Consider the following 17699-nt stretch of genomic DNA (forward strand, 5'->3'; position numbering starts at 1 on the left):
ATTGGTTAGCTAGCTCGGGGTGATGTTTGTGCCTATTCTTATAGAGTCATATTAAGATATTTTTCTTGAATGATTGTAGAAAATTGGACTATATATGCTGATTCCTTTGGGGGGTGGGGGTCCGGCTCTTGCCTAAATATTAAAAGCTTCTGCATACAAATCCTATAAAGCAAAGAGGAATGGCGTAGCGCATAAGGCGTAGACTATACGGAATTTGTTAATGTCACATCAACAACAATTAATTTTAATGTGACACATTTTACTTAACAGATTTTGTCAATTTTTCTAATAGCATAGACCATTTTTTTTTTTTTTTTTTGCTTAACCTATAGTGTTTAATTATTTTTAATCAAAACTTCAAACCTTGTAGACCAATTTTGCAATTATCCCAAAAAAAAAAAAAAAAAAAGAAAAAGAAAGAAAAAAAGAAGAAAGAAGCAAAAGTAAAGAGTGACTACTAATGTGTATAAGTTAGGTTAACTTGGCCACCTCTACTAATATATGGCTAAGTAGAGTCTTTATATTTTTAATAACCTATTTTCCTTATCTTTCATAAGTTAAGTAGGTGAAACTATTAGTTTTTAGTAGTGTTATTAAGCCAATTCTCGTTATCTTTTATAAGTCACAAAGACGGGAGCGGAACTACCCTTAAGGTTGGGGGAGGACATTTTGCAAAAACTCCAAAAAAAATTAAAAATTATCTTAAATTATATATTTTTTTGATTTCTAACTTTTTACCAATAAAAGAATTTATTTTTTTAGTTTCGGTTCCCCTCATCTCAAATCATAGTTCCGCCCTTGCATGTAAGCAAACCTACAAGTTTAGTAGCATTAACCCATTTTATACGTTGAGAGAATAGTGACAGTTGTTGATTGAGAATGTCAAATCACCCCAATTACTGAAAAAATTGTCGAGATCTTAATTTCTTATTACCATGGCTAGTATCTTTGACAGAGTAGAACTACATTTCAATTTTACAAGATTGTTTTCAGGATATTTGAACAAGAAAAATTTTAAGAATAATAAATTTTTTTACCAAGAAATGGATACCAAGATGATGTGGAACTTATTTATTGGTGATGGTCAAAACAATTAATAAAGAAAAATGCTACGGATATTAATAAATAAACTTAAAATCATTTTAATGCATATCTTTTGATAAAAGATTTGGTACCCATAAGAGACAGGCAAAAATTAGTATGGGCAAAAGCCAAGGGCCAAAAAAATTTAGTTGGTAGGGGTCAATAGGCAAAAAAAAATTATCCTTAAATTTTTTTTTTTTCCTAATGAATTGGGGGTGGGGGCATGGATTCTTTTTTTTTTTTTTTTTTTTTTTCCCCTAATGAATTGAGGGTAGGGGCATGGATTTTTTTTTTTTTTTTTTTTTTCCTAATGAATTGGGGGTGGGAGCATGGCCTATACCGGCTCCCCATTCCTCCATCTCCGGTACCCGCAGCATATATCTTTAAACTTTATGACATTGTAATGAGTGCATGATTTCTGTTCTAAAGGTTCATCTAGAAGGTCGAGGATTTTCGTCAAAGAAAGGCAGGGCAGGGCAACTCATAGATATAGACATGGCTAAAGTGAAGTACACATTCCCGTAATGGAAGTGTCATAATTTATAGGTTGGGTTTGTGTTCCTAGTGCCATTATGATTTAAGCTTAAATAGAGATTAGCAATGAATATAGTCTTTTGATAAAACAGTGGAAGAATGATCAAATGACTGGATTTTCGTCAATTGATGTAAACGCCAGGTCCTATTGCGCAGAATCTCGGCTCGAGCTGCCCAATTAATTCAACGTTAAACTAGAGTCTTGCTTCATGGTTGATTACTACTCCCAAAGTAATGCTCCATACTCATCTTCCATATCACCTCCATCTTCCTGGCTGGTGTGACCCCATCAGCCCTTGGATAAGCCAATCGAGAAAAAAAAAAAACACAATTCAAGGGCTAATAAGCACCGCTACATTTTTCCCAATGAAATCAAAATGGTATGGAAAATGAGTATTATGACTTCCACTTTACTCGCCTGATCTTTCTATTTTAGTAATCGCTTTTACTAAGTTATCATCCGATTCATACCAATCGGAAGACAACCATTTCAAGCAAATTCTAACACACTCGGGCAAGACAATTGGGCACTGTAGCTTGGTTCCATGACTACAGTTGATCAAAGATTCCTTTCTCAGTCATTCACTAAATCATGCATAATTAGCAGCTAAAACAAATACACGAGTTGGATGATAGACTGACATGAGAGAAAATAAAAATACTTGTAATCACCTTCAGGCGCAAAAAATCATTCCAATTAATCATCAACCCATGAAGCAACATAATGCCAAAGCACATTTATTAGAAGAAATGCAGAGGCCTCATCCACCAAAAGTATATAAGCAATACAACCATCAATCCAATGGTGTAACAAATCTAAAAAGTGAACAAGGCCTGCGAGATTTTCTATAAAATTAAGAAATGCACATTTAAAGCTACAAAAATTTGAAAAAAGACAAGGGAAAACACCGTTTACAAGCAAATAAACATTTTCTGCAATTACTTTGACTAAAACTATGATGTCATATGGCCTTGTAGCAAGCACCATATTGTCACTCAAAGAAGCAAAGAGCAAGCTTGTGGAAAAAAGATGAGAGAAACTATAGTCCACAATGACAAAGGGCAAAGACTGCTGAACTTAGTCTAGATCAATCCTAAATGGCATTGAACTGCACACCGGAATTATTGAGAAAGAAACTCTTCTATTTAATCTTTCTATCTTACCACCAGAACCTAACTCAAAATCTAAGTGGCGCAGAGCTTAGCTTACAAAAGGAGAATGCTTGGAATACTACAACCTTACAAACTCAATTATAGTTCACATGAATGTCATGTGGTGCCACTAGTACAAATTCAAGAATGCGGGTACAAATTCAAGAAAGCTTAGAATACTATAGCTTTTACTACATCCCTTACAAACTCAATTAGCAGTTCATATGAATGTCACGTGGTGCCACAAAGTAAAAAATCAAGCAACATAATGCTTAGAATACTGCTGCTTTAGCTACATCCCTTACAAAGTTCACATTAATATCACATAGTGGCAAGTGTAAAAAATCGAACAACAAAATTTGATAGGTAAATTTAGTTGTTTGTGGCTGATTTAGTAAGAGACGTGAGCTACCCGTTAGTTTGTAAGAAAATTATAGTCCGTCCATAACTTAAAATTTTATTGATGATACATATGGCATACACATTATCACAAGATAATGTATACAACAATTTTTATGAAATAAAACCAAATAAATAGCAATTCAATATGGTCACACTTAATTCGATCAAATTATCAATTTAATTTTAAACTTCTTAAAAATGACAAATCGTCATTGTTCCATTTGATCAGATCAAAGGTAGTAGTTGAGTTGTAATTATTCGTTTCCACCAAAATTACATAGACCAACTTTCATGTTTGAGAAGTCTTCAAATCCCATGTCAAAACAAGACCTAACACCATGTGAATTCATTTATAAATTCAAAAACATGTGTCTTAAGTAATGGAAAACATAACTTTAATAATGAAACAGTTGTATATCAAATACATCTTTAATGGTAAACACCCACAAAACACACATACGTTCATATTTGTGAGATATGGAGAGGGCATTTCTTTATGCTCAAACTAAGAACTCCACAAGGTCTTTTATGCTATTATAAACGACCAGAGAATGAACACACAAACAATCCCTGGATTTAAAAAGGAAAAAGAACTCAAAATAACAGAATAAAACGCAGAGAATGAAACAGAAACCGAGCGACAAGTATAATAAAATATTAAAAGCACAATCCATCAAAATTAAGACGAATATAATCCGACAATAATCCCGAACTTAGCTAAAATCTTGAGGAACAACAACTAGCACAGTTCAGATCCATAGCAAATCTAAAAAAATAAAGCAGAATTAACCTAATCACCGCCAGCCTTCTGGTAAACGTAGGTCAAGCCGCACTTGCCGCAGTAGTGTCGGTCGAAGTGGTTGGCCATGAAGGTTCCTGCACCGCACTCGGAGTTGGGGCACTCTTTGCGGAGGCGCTGGACCTTGCCGGAGTCGTCGACCTTGTAGAACTGGAGGACGGCTAGCTTGACCTTCTTCTTCTTGTGCTTGATCTTCTTTGGCTTTGTGTAGGTCTTCTTCTTGCGCTTTTTGGCGCCACCGCGGAGGCGGAGGACCAGGTGGAGGGTGGACTCCTTCTGGATGTTGTAGTCGGCGAGGGTGCGACCGTCCTCGAGCTGCTTTCCGGCGAAGATGAGACGCTGCTGGTCCGGCGGGATGCCCTCCTTGTCCTGGATCTTTGCCTTCACGTTGTCGATCGTGTCCGAGGACTCAACCTCTAGGGTTATGGTCTTCCCCGTTAGGGTTTTCACGAAGATCTGCATGGTTGCTTGGTGGCTCTGGCCGCACAAGAACCGCGCCGACGAGTTAATGAGAAATATGAGGTGCGGAAATGGGAAGGGGGTTTCTTATAGTGGGAAGGGAAAGCTAGGGTTTGAGAATTGGTGGTTGGGTGCGATGAGGGTTCATGGTAGGCTTGATGTGAGCGCCGTTTATGAGGTTTGATTGGACGATGCTGATAAAACCTGAGATACTCATGATTTTTCTTAAACTAAAAAAAGAAAAAAAGTTGTCATTGAAAAAGGTGAATGGCATTGGGTGTGGATTTAGTTGAAATATGTTTATAATTTAATTAAATTGGCCAAACACGCTAATCATAATTCTTTAATTTTGTATTAATTTCGTATTGAATTTATATATAACGTAGAAAATTTATGTCATTATGCCGTATGTTAAATTCAAATCATATTAAGAGTCCATTTGGGAGTATGATTTTAATAAGTGCGATTTTAAAAATTACATTTTTGAAATCGTTACTTTTTAAAATTGCGTAAGCATATTAAGAAGTGTTTTTTTTTTTTAATTTTATAAATTGAGTGTTTTGATAACTTTAACATATAATTGCAGTTTCATAGCCAAATATATAAATATTGTGCCAAAATTGTTTTAAGTGAAATCGTGATTTTGGTTTAAATTCACACTTTTTCAAATAAGTACCCCTAGTCAACTTATAGAAATCACAGATTTTTTCACAATTTTAAAATTTGCGTTTTTAAAATCGCAATCCCAAACACTGCAAAATTACGATTTGATTTAATAACGCAGATTATTTTTTTAAAAACGCACTCCCAAACGGACCTAAGGCATATGTATAAAACTATTGTTAATGTAACTCAACTCATTTAATTAATTGTTTAATTTCGCGTTGGATTTATATCAGGTTTATGGCCGGGCCACATTAAAAAACTTCAGCCCTAACTTAAACATGTTAGAACGACGCCGTTTACAGTAGTGAGCTTAGAAATATCATTGATCTCTCCCTCTCTCTCTCTCTCTCTCTCGTCAGTTATCTCCCTCCCTCCTTGGTCCTTCCCTCTCGTTTGGGAGAGCACATTATCCATACTTGTTGCATACATCACAGTAGCCGTTATATGTAAATATAGAAACATTTATTCTTTCATGGCTATCATTACGGCGTCGTCACTACCAGGACTCAACCTCTTCTCCTCTCTCCCTTCAGCACCACCCCCAAAGGACCCCACAATTACCACCTCTACCCCTCCCTCCCCACCCATCCCTATCCCCAAATATCCTCCTCCTCGCCAGAAATCCTACAAACCCCGAACCAACCCGGCCCTCAAGACCGTTCACCGCCGCACCAAATACTTCAAACCCGTCAAGGACGGAGTCATCTCCTCCGACGGGGACCGCTCCGTCGTCGTCGGCGAGTCCGGCGTGTCGTACCTCCTCCCCGGCGCGCCCTTCGAGTTCCAGTACAGCTACTCCGAGACGCCCAAGGTGAAGCCCCTGGCCATCCGCGAGCCGGCCTTCTTGCCCTTCGAGCCGCCGACGATGCCGAGACCGTGGACCGGAAAGGCGCCGTTGAAGAAGAAGAAGGATAAGAATAAGATTCCGCTGTTCGACTCGTTTAATCCGCCGCCTGAGGGGACAAAGGGAGTGAAGCACGTGGAAATGCCGGGGCCATTCTCGCTTGGGAGATTTCCGAAGGAGGGGAGGACGAGGGAGGAGGTGCTCGGAGAGCCGCTCAGGAAGTGGGAGATCAAAATGCTGGTTCAGCCCCACCTGTCCAATAACCGCCAGATTAATCTTGGTGAGTTTCTTTATTTCCGTTCATAATCCATTTATTTGTATTTGCTGTATGTGCTCTGATTGTTTGGAATTTGAGTGAAATTGTCTTAATGGTATTTAGGAAGGGACGGGTTGACGCATAATATGTTGGAGTTGATACATTCGCATTGGAAGCGGCAGCGCGTTTGTAAAGTTCGTTGTAAAGGGGTTCCCACTGTAGATATGAATAACATTTGCCGTCGTCTTGAGGTTATTACATATCTTTACCATTTCCGTCATTTTCATTTGACTCTTGAGTTAATTACTTACTAGTATGAAGCATGTGACTGGAGAAATGTATTAGCTTGTGAGGAATGGAAAGCAACGATAAAAAGCTCATTATTGGAACGATTGCAATAGCATTCCTTAAAATCCCATTACTGATTTGAGGGGATGGAGTGAATCAATGGCGTAAGATATGAAAAGCAATAATAGGCTGCAGAATGAGGCTATGGACCAAGTGTGGCCACCCCACCACTTTGTTCTAACTGAGCACTGGCACATTGCCCATTTGAAGCCACTGTTTTTGTGTTTTTGTGTTTTTTTTTTTTTTTTTTTTTTTCACTTGAGTTTCATTAAATAGAGCCTTTTGTTTTGCATGAACTGTTTGTTTTACTTTTAGAATACAGTTTCAAGAGGCCGGTGTTTTCCACATTTAATTTACTTGAAAGACGTCAATTTGTGTTCCCCTATTAAGTTTAAGCCTGATGGTCAGACTAAATTCACATTTCTTTGTTACTCTTAAATTACTAAAGAAAACCCTTGCTTGCATTGTGCTCAAGTTTTGCTCCTAATGCCAGGAAAAAACGGGGGGGAAAATCATTCATCGAGTTGGTGGTGTAGTTTATCTTTTCCGTGGAAGAAATTACAATTATCGTACTCGTCCACAGTACCCAGTGATGCTCTGGAAACCAGCTACTCCGGTCTACCCAAAACTTATCCAAGAAGCTCCAGAAGGATTGACAAAAGCTGAGGCCCATAAATTACGGAAGCAAGGAGAAAGACTTTTGCCAATATGTAAATTAGGTAAATTCACCAGGACCATCACTCATTCTTATAATTGATCAGCTTATTATAAAGGTTGCTTTTTACTGATTTTTTGAAAGTTCCATTTGTTTAGTTTGTCCCAATTAACCAGAGCCATAGGATGTGAAGTGACAAACAGAAATAGCTAAACGATTTGTTTCTCCATTCCAAAGGGTCATAGGATAAATACTTTAGTGCCAATTGTACCAGCCTCTCCAACATATGGTCATCAACCGCCTTTTGTGTGACATGGTCAGATGAATTGGCTGATGCATTGATGTTATACTCATGGCAGACAGCTATCTCAGCTTCAATATGGTCTCAGAATTCCTCAATTTAGTCATTATCTGTCATGCTATACATACTTGTATAAACTAAGCCATTTCCTAAAGTGTTTATGGATTTGCATGTGTGTGCTCTAAGTTGTTCCTATCCTTTAGGTCTGCTTTCATGGGGGAGATTATACTAGTTGTTCCTTTATAGAACAAAGTATATATGAACCATCAAGACTCAAGTTTTATTATTTTTATTGTTTGTCAATTCAAAGTATTTATTGCTTATTCACATAGCAGCAAAAAATGGAGTATACATCTCCCTGGTGAAAGATGTTAGGAATGCTTTCGAAGGAAGTCCATTAGTGAAAATTGACTGCAAAGGGATGCATGCAACTGATTACAAGAAGTTGGGTGGTAAGCTTAAGGTCTGTAACATTTTCTGCTCTTCTAACTCCTCAGGCGGTAATAATGTTGCCAGATCTTGTAATTTTTTCTGTTCTTCTAATTCCTCAGGCAGTAATAGTGTATGCAGATCTTATATCCAAGCATGTGACACATTATTAGGTATTAAAGTTAAGAACGAAATATATTCACAGATTAGAAAGAAAAAGATTAAAAGAAGGGATGCTCTGACACTAAGTACAAACAGAAATTTACATAATTTAGTATAGATATCTAATGGGTTATATGAAATATGAACTTCAGGTTTATCTTTGAAGGCCTGAGTTTTGGCTTTTGAGTCCTCACCTAATATACTAAAATGATAAACGGGGTTTGTCCTGTGAATCCCCTAGTAGTTCAGATGGGGTTTAAAAATGATATTGATGCTCACAGAGTAACTCGTCAGATGTGGCTTTATTATCAATACTATTTTGAATTGATTGTGATAGATCAACTAAATTTTCACTTCTATAAATTGTTTCTCTACATGCTCTTAAAAACTTAAAAAGTTGAAAGGAATCATTGCTGCTGCATGTTAAAAATTATTCTATGAAGTTGTCATTTTCTAGTTTTGAAGTTTGTAAAAGTACAAGATGGTCAAGTTAAATAAAAATCTTATAGTTTATTTGACATTTCTGGACAAAGGAGCTTTTTCATTTTTTATTGAAATTATGATTAATTTTTAAAACTTTTATAGCCCAGCCAAACTACAGAGATAAAAGCCTAATGACAGGCTTGGCTTGCGTAACAGGAGCATCCCATCACTTGGGTTTGGCTCACTGCAGAATAAACTCTCCTCACCCATCATAGTTCTATGTATTACAAACCTCAGTGGTCCATCTGTATACGGGGCTCCAGAGGAGCCTAGCAAAAAAGCTAATGTAGCTCCATAGGAAATGGTACCTTTCTAAGGTTTTATGTGACACTGAATGGGTCATTGCCAGTGCTGGTCCCACCTAAGTGGGATCATAGGAGGGGTGACTTGGATATAATCCTACCCTTCAGTATCTTTTGTATGAAGTGACTACTCTCAAGACTTGAACCTATGCACTTGTGCCTGGCAGCCCAGACTTTACCATTGCACCAGAAAATGTCCCCTTTACGGGTCATGCAATCAGACAGTCAATTAATAGGCCATGCCTTATACTTTTGAATGCTAATTGATAGTCTCTATATTCTTTACTAGTTACCTCAATCGTTCATTCATTCTGGATGCAATGCCATTCTCTCTTTTAACCTTTTCCTTCTTAACTTCGAACAGGAATTGGTTCCTTGTGTCTTATTATCTTTTGACAATGAGCAAGTATTGATGTGGAGGGGACAAGATTGGAAATCAATGTACGAAGATGCTCCTTGGGCTTCAATTCCCCCTGGAGTGGGCATCGCAGGTGATTTGGACGGTTCAGGTATGCATTAGAGAAGGAAATGGGACAAGCCATGTTGCAGTTGCACAATTTTCCTTTGAAACCAAAATTGAAACTACAGACACACCAGTCAAGGGCACTAGTGCCTGATACATTAGGTTATTCATATTATGCAAACCCCAAAGTGTAGATAGTAGCCAGATGATTCTGTTCATGGGGTGGGAAGGTACTTGATTTTGGTTGTCTTAGTTCATAGGAAGACAATATGTTGTTGATATGGGTTTTTGATGATGGCATAGCAGGATACATCATGTTCATGTTCGCAGGGTCCATTGTGTCATGGATAGTAAACCTTTTGCACAAAAATAGACATGGTAATATATCTTAAGGAACTTTTCCAAAAGAAAATATATCCACTCCAATTTCCAGGAAGCCTCTGTTGGTCACTAGATTTCAGTTATTAGATTCAGGAAGAATACATTAGTGGCAACCATGTATAAGTTGACAACTAGACATTTATCTTGGCAGGGCCAGCTAGTTGAAATTTTGTTGGACACTAGTTTCAAATGAATTTGGAAAAGGAAGTACAATTGCAGCCTGTCTTTTGGGAAAAAGTTAAACAGGTCCTTACCAAGTGATTCAAGAGAAGCAATTTCCTTGAAATTGCATTACCAAGAACTGCGTCATGTTGACTATACCTACCCACAGTGCTTTTTTTGTTCTCTTCCTGTTAAATTATCATTGATCTAAAAAATTAAAGTAAATAAGAAACGGTATATTTGATCATTTTATTAATACTTTAATGCTTTCTGATTATAAATTTGAAACTTGCATGTGGACAAAATTAATTTTTGTTACATATGAAAATTAGAACAGTCGCAACCCCCACCCCAAAAAGAATCCCAATTTGTCAGGTTCGTTCCAAGAGTGGTACATGTTTCAAAAAAAAAAAAAAAAATCTGATATTTCCAGTCCACAAAGGATTAACTCTCCCTAGCAGTACTAGGTAGTTATGCTTGATATTGTGGCTTGTTAATTGTTCCCCACCGCTGCTTGTTAATATTGTGATAGGATGACAGATTCTGCAATGTTCTAGCCTTAATTTAATTTTTTCATGATGTTTTACAGACAAGGATGACCATGATTGTTGTAAGGCTGATCCCAAAACAGTGAGCACAAGCCCTAAAATGATGCTGCTTTGGAAGCAAGCAATTGAGTCCAGCAAAGCGTTGTTACTGGATGAGATTGATCTTGGTCCTGATGCTCTTTTGAAGAAGGTGGAGGAATTTGAGGGTATTTCACAGGCCACAGAGCACTCCTATCCAGCCTTAATCTTGTCAAGTGACGATGGCACAAGCAGCTCAGTGGCAGAGGCTGAAGATTATCCTCAAAGCGAGGGTTATAATAGTAAAGATGATTACATCTACAGTGATAGTGACAACGACGATTATGAAGATTATGATAGTGATTCATTTGAAGATGTGGACTCACCAGTCCCTCCGGGGTCGTTACCTGTTGATATGATTGCAGAAAAGCTCAAATGGGAATGAAATTGCTAAGAAAGATCAGAGGTATTCCTGTTCAATTGTGAAGTTGCTTTCTTTTACTAGAAGAAAATGAAGAGCTTGGTGAGTGTTAGATTGGCGATATTTGCAGGGAGACATGGGAAGACTGAAATGTAAATTTACCCTTGGGCAAACGTAAAAATGTATATATATGTAGGACCAGGCTGCCCTTGTTCTTTTCTTCAAGGCTGGTCACATGGGTTTGCCCGATCAAATATGTTCAGCCATGAATATATGAAATTGTTGCACTCTTATCAGTTTAATAAAACTGAATTAGAGTAAATTATTAATGTAATCCAATTTATGGGTTTGTATGCAAATAAATGACACTCTTTATACCTATTTATCAAATGCATTTTACACCGGCTATATATATATATATATATATATATATATATGTTAACCACATAATCAAATAAAAGTGTAGCCAATTAAACTACATCACATCAACCTATTTATGAAATTGGTGTGAAATTATGAAGAGAAAAACAAAGAACCCAACAAAAAAAAACAAAAAAAGAGTAACATAAGATTGACACAAATTTAACATCTAGAATTTGATTTTAAAGAAAGTAATAATAATAATATAATATCTTCTTTCTTTTTCTTTTTTTTGAACAATATAATATCCTTGGAAAATGGCTGAATGACAGTCTCTTTTGTTGACCCAAAAATAAAAATAAAAAAAAGCAAGCGAAAGAACGTTCTTTCTGTTTACATCGTGGTCGGTATACCGGTCTAATTTGCATGTGGCTGCTGCTGGTTCCGTCTAGGGATTGCATATCCTACTCCCAATCCCACCAATCCAATACTTTCTCAAATAAAGATCAAAAAGAAAAAGGAAAAATAATAAAAATTCATTGACAAGGAAAAAAAAAAGTGTATTCTGTCTACTCCACTGAATCTTCTCCAATGATCCAATCCCACGAGTAAGGAGTACGTCTGCGACATCAGACAACAAAAGCACATCCTTCTCAGAATTCACAAACTACCTTCATACAAAGGTTATTGTCCTATACCCTTCTCTCTTTCTCTCTGGCAGCAGAAAGAAGCAAAGCATCTTCTTTTACATTGACACCTCTCACCTCCGCATTTTCATTTGGCGAAACCGTAAGTGCCACGCCTTTCTTTTTCGTACGTTTTTTTTTTTTTTTTTTTTCATATTTCAATGTGACCACAACCTTTTGGGTAAAACTGATTGAAAGTAAAGAATCTATGTTGTATTTTATAATATTAATCAGAACCCATATTGGTCCTTAGTTGATGTGTTTGTTCCTTACGTGCGTAACGCGAAATGTGAAGAACAAAAATGATTTTGATGATAAACTATTGCTTCAATATAAGTGGAGTTTGATTGCATGTACAGTGAGCGGGATTGAACTTTTGAGATTTGGGTTTTTGTTCCTTGACGCATGCTTGCTTGTTTTGTAAATTTGTTGGAGTCTTCATGGTTTTAATCTCTAGAATTTGTTTGTGAATAAGTGTTTGTGGGAAATTCAAAATGTTTCAGTTTCACTGTAATTTTTATTTTTTAATCCAAATTTATCTTTCTGAACTCTGTTTTCACTGTAAAGTTTGTTCCGTTTATTGCCTTCATTGAGATAGGACTTCTCTTGGGTTAACTTCCTTTTCCACAACCACCCACATTCTTCTTTTCTGATTTTTTTTTTTTTTGGGTGTATTTATTTTCAGACGCTTAGACATTAACTGTATGCACTTCTCCCTGAAATTGGTCTCCGCTTTGTATAGATTGAAGTTACCTAATTCTAAGGATAACCTTCTTTTTTTTTTCTTTAAAATTTTTTTACACCATCATTCATCTGAAAGTTGGTATAGACTTCCATTTCTTCTCCAACATATATGGCTTTGGGAATCAAACTTGAAAATATGATGAAAAGTGGAGCAAGTAATAATAACATCCTTAGTTTTTTATCAGGATCCTCAACCCATACTTGGCAGCCTGTCATGACTAGTGATGATACTACCGCTGCTAGTTACTGGTTGAACTGGAGGTTCTTCCTCTGTGCTTTATGGATCTTAACCTCAATGGTTCTGGCATCACTTCTAATATGGAAATATGAAGGTTTCAACAGGCCAAGACAGGAGAGGAGAGAAAACCAGCGAGAAACAACAGGGTCTTTGTATGAGGATGAAGCCTGGAAGACATGTCTCAGAGGAATCCATCCTGCCTGGCTGCTTGCTTACAGAACAGGGGCTTTCATTTTGCTTTTGGCATTGCTCATCGCCGACGTTGTTGTTGCCGGAGGTGGCATTTTTTTCTTTTATACTCAGTAAGCCATCCTTGGTTCATCTATATCTTTCATCTGTCTATCAGGAAATACTTCCATATATATAAGGTCGACTTAGGTTTGAAAGTGCTGTGCTCATATAAGAACCCCACTTTAAATAAATATTCTCTAAATTTTATGGTGATTTAGATGTCACTACTTGGTTCTTTACCGCTTGAAGGATCATAGTCTGCATCATTCCTCTATTATTGCATAATTCAAGCAGGGGCTTAAATTATTTTTAGGGGTTTATTCAGCATGCTAGAAATAGTTAACGTTATACTTCTACACTCTTTAATGGAGCACAGTTTCAATTCAATGTTTGGATTTTTGAGAACTCTTGGGACTTAATATCTGTCTACTTTGGTCAACAACAGAGAGCTTATCTCGAAAGCTGAATAATTCCTTATTACATTCTCTATTCTTTTGCTCTGTGAGTGTTTTGAATACCTCGAAAAAGAGGGTAAGGTAAAGGGAGCGGGGAGGGGAAGAAGCAGGTCTTTTGTAGGTTTCCAGTGTTGCACTATTTTAATAACCAGCTTTGAATTCTCAAGTTTGACAGTGAGTAATAATGAATATGCCACTTTTGCTGATTATGTTTCTTGTGATTTTTCGTTGACTGCTGAACAGGTGGACATTTACTTTGGTCACGATCTATTTTGGGGTAAAGTTTTGAACTCTAAGCACTCTTGTGCAGATCCTTGTTTGTATATTGTAGTAAAGTTTGATAGAGATGAAATCGGGACATAACTCTTATCTCTTTTGTTCTTTGGAAATACTTCAATAATTGTTTGTTCTTTTAATTAATCTTCTTATCCAGAGGTGTTTAATAACACTACTTGGCTATTTAGTTCCTGCAGGGAAAAATTAACAGTTATCTGTCTGTCAATGTTTCAATGTCTTTAATTGATTTAGAAGTATGGTGCCTCCTTGTGTTCCATTTTACTTGTACATCATTGTTATATGTCACTTATGCTTTCAATTTCAATTTGAAGCTTGGAGTTTCATTCTCAATTTATGGATGTTTCAAGCACCATAAAGTTGGTGGCAATGTGGCTGATCATGCAAGTTTAGATGCAGAGCAAGGCACCTATATAGCTCCCACGTTGGGGGAGAATACAGATATGTCCAATCTGTCCAAGAGTTCAGATACCCATGAAGAACCTTATGCTTGCCATTCTGCAGGTGTATGGGGTTATATCTTTCAAATCATTTTTCAGGTAATTATTCTTCTAAAATTCAGCTGCCACAGTTACTCTATGAATTTGAACTCTTCTGATTCTCGAGTTTCTTTCTTGTCTTCTCCAATAGCTTGTGTTCCATATATTCTATTCTTCATGTTCCTTTGATTGAGGTTGCATCTTAATTATCTCATTTTTAAGTATTTGATAGAATATCTTTTGAAAAAAGCTCGAGTACTATCCAGTTGTTGATTGCTGATTTGTATGATTTTAATCACATTTGGCAACTACTGTTTCTTTAACTTGCTTGTCAAAGAGTAAAAACATTTTGATGCTAAAGAGTAAACATATATTAAGTGTTTTTATATCAATTAATTGTTTACAAGAAAATCTCCATTTCAATAATAAGATGTTGATATCTTTTTCATTCTTGTTTTCTACCTGTAGATGAGTGCAGGTGCTGTGACACTCACTGATTGCGTATTTTGGCTTATTCTTTATCCATTTCTAACGGCCAAAGATTATGATCTGGATTTCGTAAGTAAAAACCTTATCACCACATTGCCATTTTATCAAGGTTGCACTTTAATGCCCTTGTGGAGGATATGTTTTTTTCCATAGAATACAGATATGACATATATGATATCATTTGGAAAGTGATTAAACCAAGACATTTGGTTCTTCTCCACCACTTAGCAGAAGCAAACACTGAAGCAGCAAAATGAGTAGTGTTTTTTCAAAAAAGACATTCTGGAATTTTGTCAGTGACAAGTTTTTTATTTTTTTTTTCTTTTCTGGGCTGAAGGCAGTAAACCCATTTTCTTTCAACTATATTATCTTGTTTCATCAATTTAGCAAGCCAGGCCTCCATACAGGCGGAGGGCTAAGTGTTAGCAGTTTTATGCAAATGTCGCAACCATCAGAATTTATTTTTTCTTCCGTTTTTTGTTTTGCTTATGGTAATACAACTTGAGTTGTGTTTTTATCGCTAATAATAAACCCCTTGCATCTGATGAATGTGTTCACCTTTCAACTGCAGTTGATTATTAGTATGCACTCAATCAATGCTGTTCTCCTCCTTGGTGAGACAATCTTAAATTCCTTGGTAAGTTTGGTTCCTTAACGATTTTAGTGTTTTTTTCTTATTTTAATATCTTTAATGATCAGTTACAAATTTATAACTATATATTTCCCATTTTCAGCGATTTCCAATGTTTCGGATTGCATATTTTGTGCTCTGGACAGCTATATTTGTCATTTTCCAATGGGTCATACATGCTTGTGTTTCCATATGGTAAAATATTTTTCACAATCTATTGATTATTTATTGTTACTCTTGTTTTGTTGTTGTTGTTATTAATGCTGTTGTTTTCTTTGTTCTTTTTTATGCTTACTTATTGTTCATTACATTTATATCTTTTCCTTTTTTTCTTTTTTAACAGGTGGCCATATCCATTTCTCGACTTGTCATCTTCATATGCTCCATTATGGTATGCTGTCATTATCTATTTGATTGTTATTATAATGGGATATTACGATTGCAACTACTACTCTTCTTCTTCAACCTCCTTATTGTGCATGAAAGCACTGCACTCAACTCTCAAATATTTCCACTGCTTCTCATGATATTATCATTGTTGTGCCATTGTTGATTTTACAGGTACTTCGGCGTGGGCTTGATGCATCTCCCAAGCTATGGCATCTTCGCTTTAATTGTTAGGCTGAAGCGCGCGGCGTTGTCAAGATCATTCCCAGATTCTTATCAGAGTATTCGGTGAGGATGTAGATCAGGCTTAGCACTACCCTCTCCAAACCATTTCATGCGAAATATTAGTAGTACAGGCATTATTCTTAGTGAGTTGCTGCAAAGGCATTATTCTTTACATCAGGAAGCAATGGAAAAGAAATTGGTATTTAGATTTGTGATCAGCCGATGAACATTATATTTTCCAGGACACAGATCATCAGATATGCATGTCTTTCTGTCTCCACAGAGCATTAATTGTAGTAAATATGTTTGTTCTGGGATGATAAATCAATAAATTCATTGTAAATTGTTACTTCAATTTGATTCTACTTTTTCATTTTTGACCTCAAAAACACTTTCATTCGAGTGTAAGTGCGAGATTTGTAAGTGAATTGAACCAAGTTATTCTCAGCCATCTATCTGTAAGATTAGTTATTTTAGATTGCTTTGTGGCATCTCCATTGACAAACTCTTACTAGCATGTTTCCAAATTCAAATTGGAAGTGCACAAAAGAAAAGGGTGATTACTGTAGTCATCTTTGTGCTTGGATCAATCCATAAAGACTTTTCAATTTTCTCCTTAAAAGTAATTCCTACTAATTCCGTGCCTCCATTATAACTTGGTAAGCGGCTGGTTAAGAAGATTGAAATGACTGTTCAAAATTTCGCATATATACCTTCGAGGGTAAAATAAAAATTTGATTTTTTGATTTGGATTGATTTTATAGGATTTCAACAACTTTTTGTGTAACAACATTTTTTTTGAGATTATGAGCTGATAAATTTATTTTCTTGAAGTTAAGGAATACTCAGTTTTTTCTTCTGTTGTTGCCTCAGTAGATTACGAAGTAATATTAACACTGTAAAGAATAAATTACAGCTGCATATTCGTGTATTGTGTTGTACTAGATAGACATATGTGGAGCGATCAAATGAGGATTCCTTGTGCTATTATGATAGAAATGCTACCAATGATGAACTCCTATTACCAAGGGGTTCTTCCTCCCTCCACTTAAGTATGATAATATCATCTTGCAAAATTGACAGTGGCCCATGATTCAATATCTAAAATGTTGGCACATGATTCATCCTCTATTCACCCAGTTCATTATACATCCACACAAGCCCTTCACATTTTAAATAGGAAAAAATTCACTTTACCCCCTCTGAAGCTTCAGGAATTTTTTAATTTGAACTCCAAAGTTTAAAAATTGACAATATACTCCCTAATATTTCAAAAATTTTCAATTTTAACTTTTCGTTACTAATTTCCGTTAAATTAAATGAAAATTAAAAATAAATAAATAAAAAAACCCAAGGGTAATTATGTAATTTCATAAATTTTCGTCCAATTTGACAAAAATTAGTAACAGAAGGTTTAAATTAAAAAAAAAATTGAAACATTAAGGAGTACATTGCCAATTTTTAAACTTTTGAGTTCAAATTGAAAAACTCCTGAAACTTATGGGGGTAAAAGTGAATTTTTCCCTTTTAAATATGACACAAGTTAGACCCTTCTTTTACTTTTATATTTTTGTGAAGAGGAGGGGGCCGGGGGGTTGGGAAGAAGCATTCG

The 17699-nt window shown here is 36.1% G+C and overlaps 3 protein-coding genes across 6 annotated transcripts; 2 read left to right on the plus strand and 1 right to left on the minus strand.

Annotated features, from left to right (window-relative positions):
* Positions 1-3793: 3793 nt before the first annotated feature.
* Positions 3794-4498, minus strand: LOC132180037 (Ribosomal protein S27a / Ubiquitin family protein). Its single transcript, XM_059592883.2, has one exon. The coding sequence runs from the start codon at positions 4430-4432 to the stop codon at positions 3962-3964; it is 471 nt and encodes a 156-aa protein (XP_059448866.1). The 5' UTR covers positions 4433-4498; the 3' UTR covers positions 3794-3961.
* A 959-nt stretch (positions 4499-5457) lies between these two features.
* CAF2 (RNA-binding CRS1 / YhbY (CRM) domain-containing protein) lies at positions 5458-11249 on the plus strand. Of its 2 annotated transcripts, none has more exons than XM_059592713.2 (6): positions 5458-6219; positions 6319-6446; positions 7037-7262; positions 7832-7962; positions 9240-9384; positions 10471-11249. In XM_059592713.2, exons 1-6 carry the CDS (start codon positions 5568-5570, stop codon positions 10890-10892), a joined length of 1704 nt encoding a protein of 567 aa, XP_059448696.2. In that variant the 5' UTR covers positions 5458-5567; the 3' UTR covers positions 10893-11249. The 2 variants fall into 2 exon arrangements, with proteins under 2 accessions (XP_059448696.2, XP_059448697.2); XM_059592714.2 differs by having other exon boundaries at positions 7835-7962.
* A 678-nt stretch (positions 11250-11927) lies between these two features.
* On the plus strand, positions 11928-16567 carry LOC132178826 (uncharacterized). Of its 3 annotated transcripts, none has more exons than XM_059591384.2 (9): positions 11928-12017; positions 12833-13198; positions 13826-13859; positions 14191-14415; positions 14824-14913; positions 15416-15481; positions 15579-15670; positions 15819-15866; positions 16037-16567. In XM_059591384.2, exons 2-9 carry the CDS (start codon positions 12873-12875, stop codon positions 16152-16154), a joined length of 999 nt encoding a protein of 332 aa, XP_059447367.1. In that variant the 5' UTR covers positions 11928-12017; positions 12833-12872; the 3' UTR covers positions 16155-16567. The 3 variants fall into 3 exon arrangements, with proteins under 3 accessions (XP_059447367.1, XP_059447366.1, XP_059447365.1); XM_059591383.2 differs by having other exon boundaries at positions 11935-12017; positions 12844-13198; XM_059591382.2 differs by lacking the exon at positions 11928-12017 and having other exon boundaries at positions 12224-13198.
* Positions 16568-17699: the final 1132 nt, after the last annotated feature.

Source organism: Corylus avellana, chromosome 4, assembly GCF_965113065.1.
Source record: "Corylus avellana chromosome 4, dhCorAvel1.hap1.2, whole genome shotgun sequence".
NCBI classification, from domain to species: Eukaryota; Viridiplantae; Streptophyta; class Magnoliopsida; order Fagales; family Betulaceae; genus Corylus; species Corylus avellana.

Coding starts and splice junctions, on each gene's coding strand:
- LOC132180037 (XM_059592883.2), bottom strand. CDS start 4,432: ATGCAGATCTTCGTGAAAACCCTAACGGGGAAGACCATAACCCTAGAG.
- CAF2 (XM_059592713.2), top strand. CDS start 5,568: ATGGCTATCATTACGGCGTCGTCACTACCAGGACTCAACCTCTTCTCC. Junction 6,447..7,036: donor ACATTTGCCGTCGTCTTGAG/GTTATTACATAT, acceptor TCCTAATGCCAG/GAAAAAACGGGGGGGAAAAT. Junction 7,263..7,831: donor TTTGCCAATATGTAAATTAG/GTAAATTCACCA, acceptor TTATTCACATAG/CAGCAAAAAATGGAGTATAC.
- LOC132178826 (XM_059591382.2), top strand. CDS start 12,768: ATGGCTTTGGGAATCAAACTTGAAAATATGATGAAAAGTGGAGCAAGT. Junction 13,199..13,825: donor ATTTTTTTCTTTTATACTCA/GTAAGCCATCCT, acceptor ACTGCTGAACAG/GTGGACATTTACTTTGGTCA. Junction 15,867..16,036: donor TCTTCATATGCTCCATTATG/GTATGCTGTCAT, acceptor TTGATTTTACAG/GTACTTCGGCGTGGGCTTGA.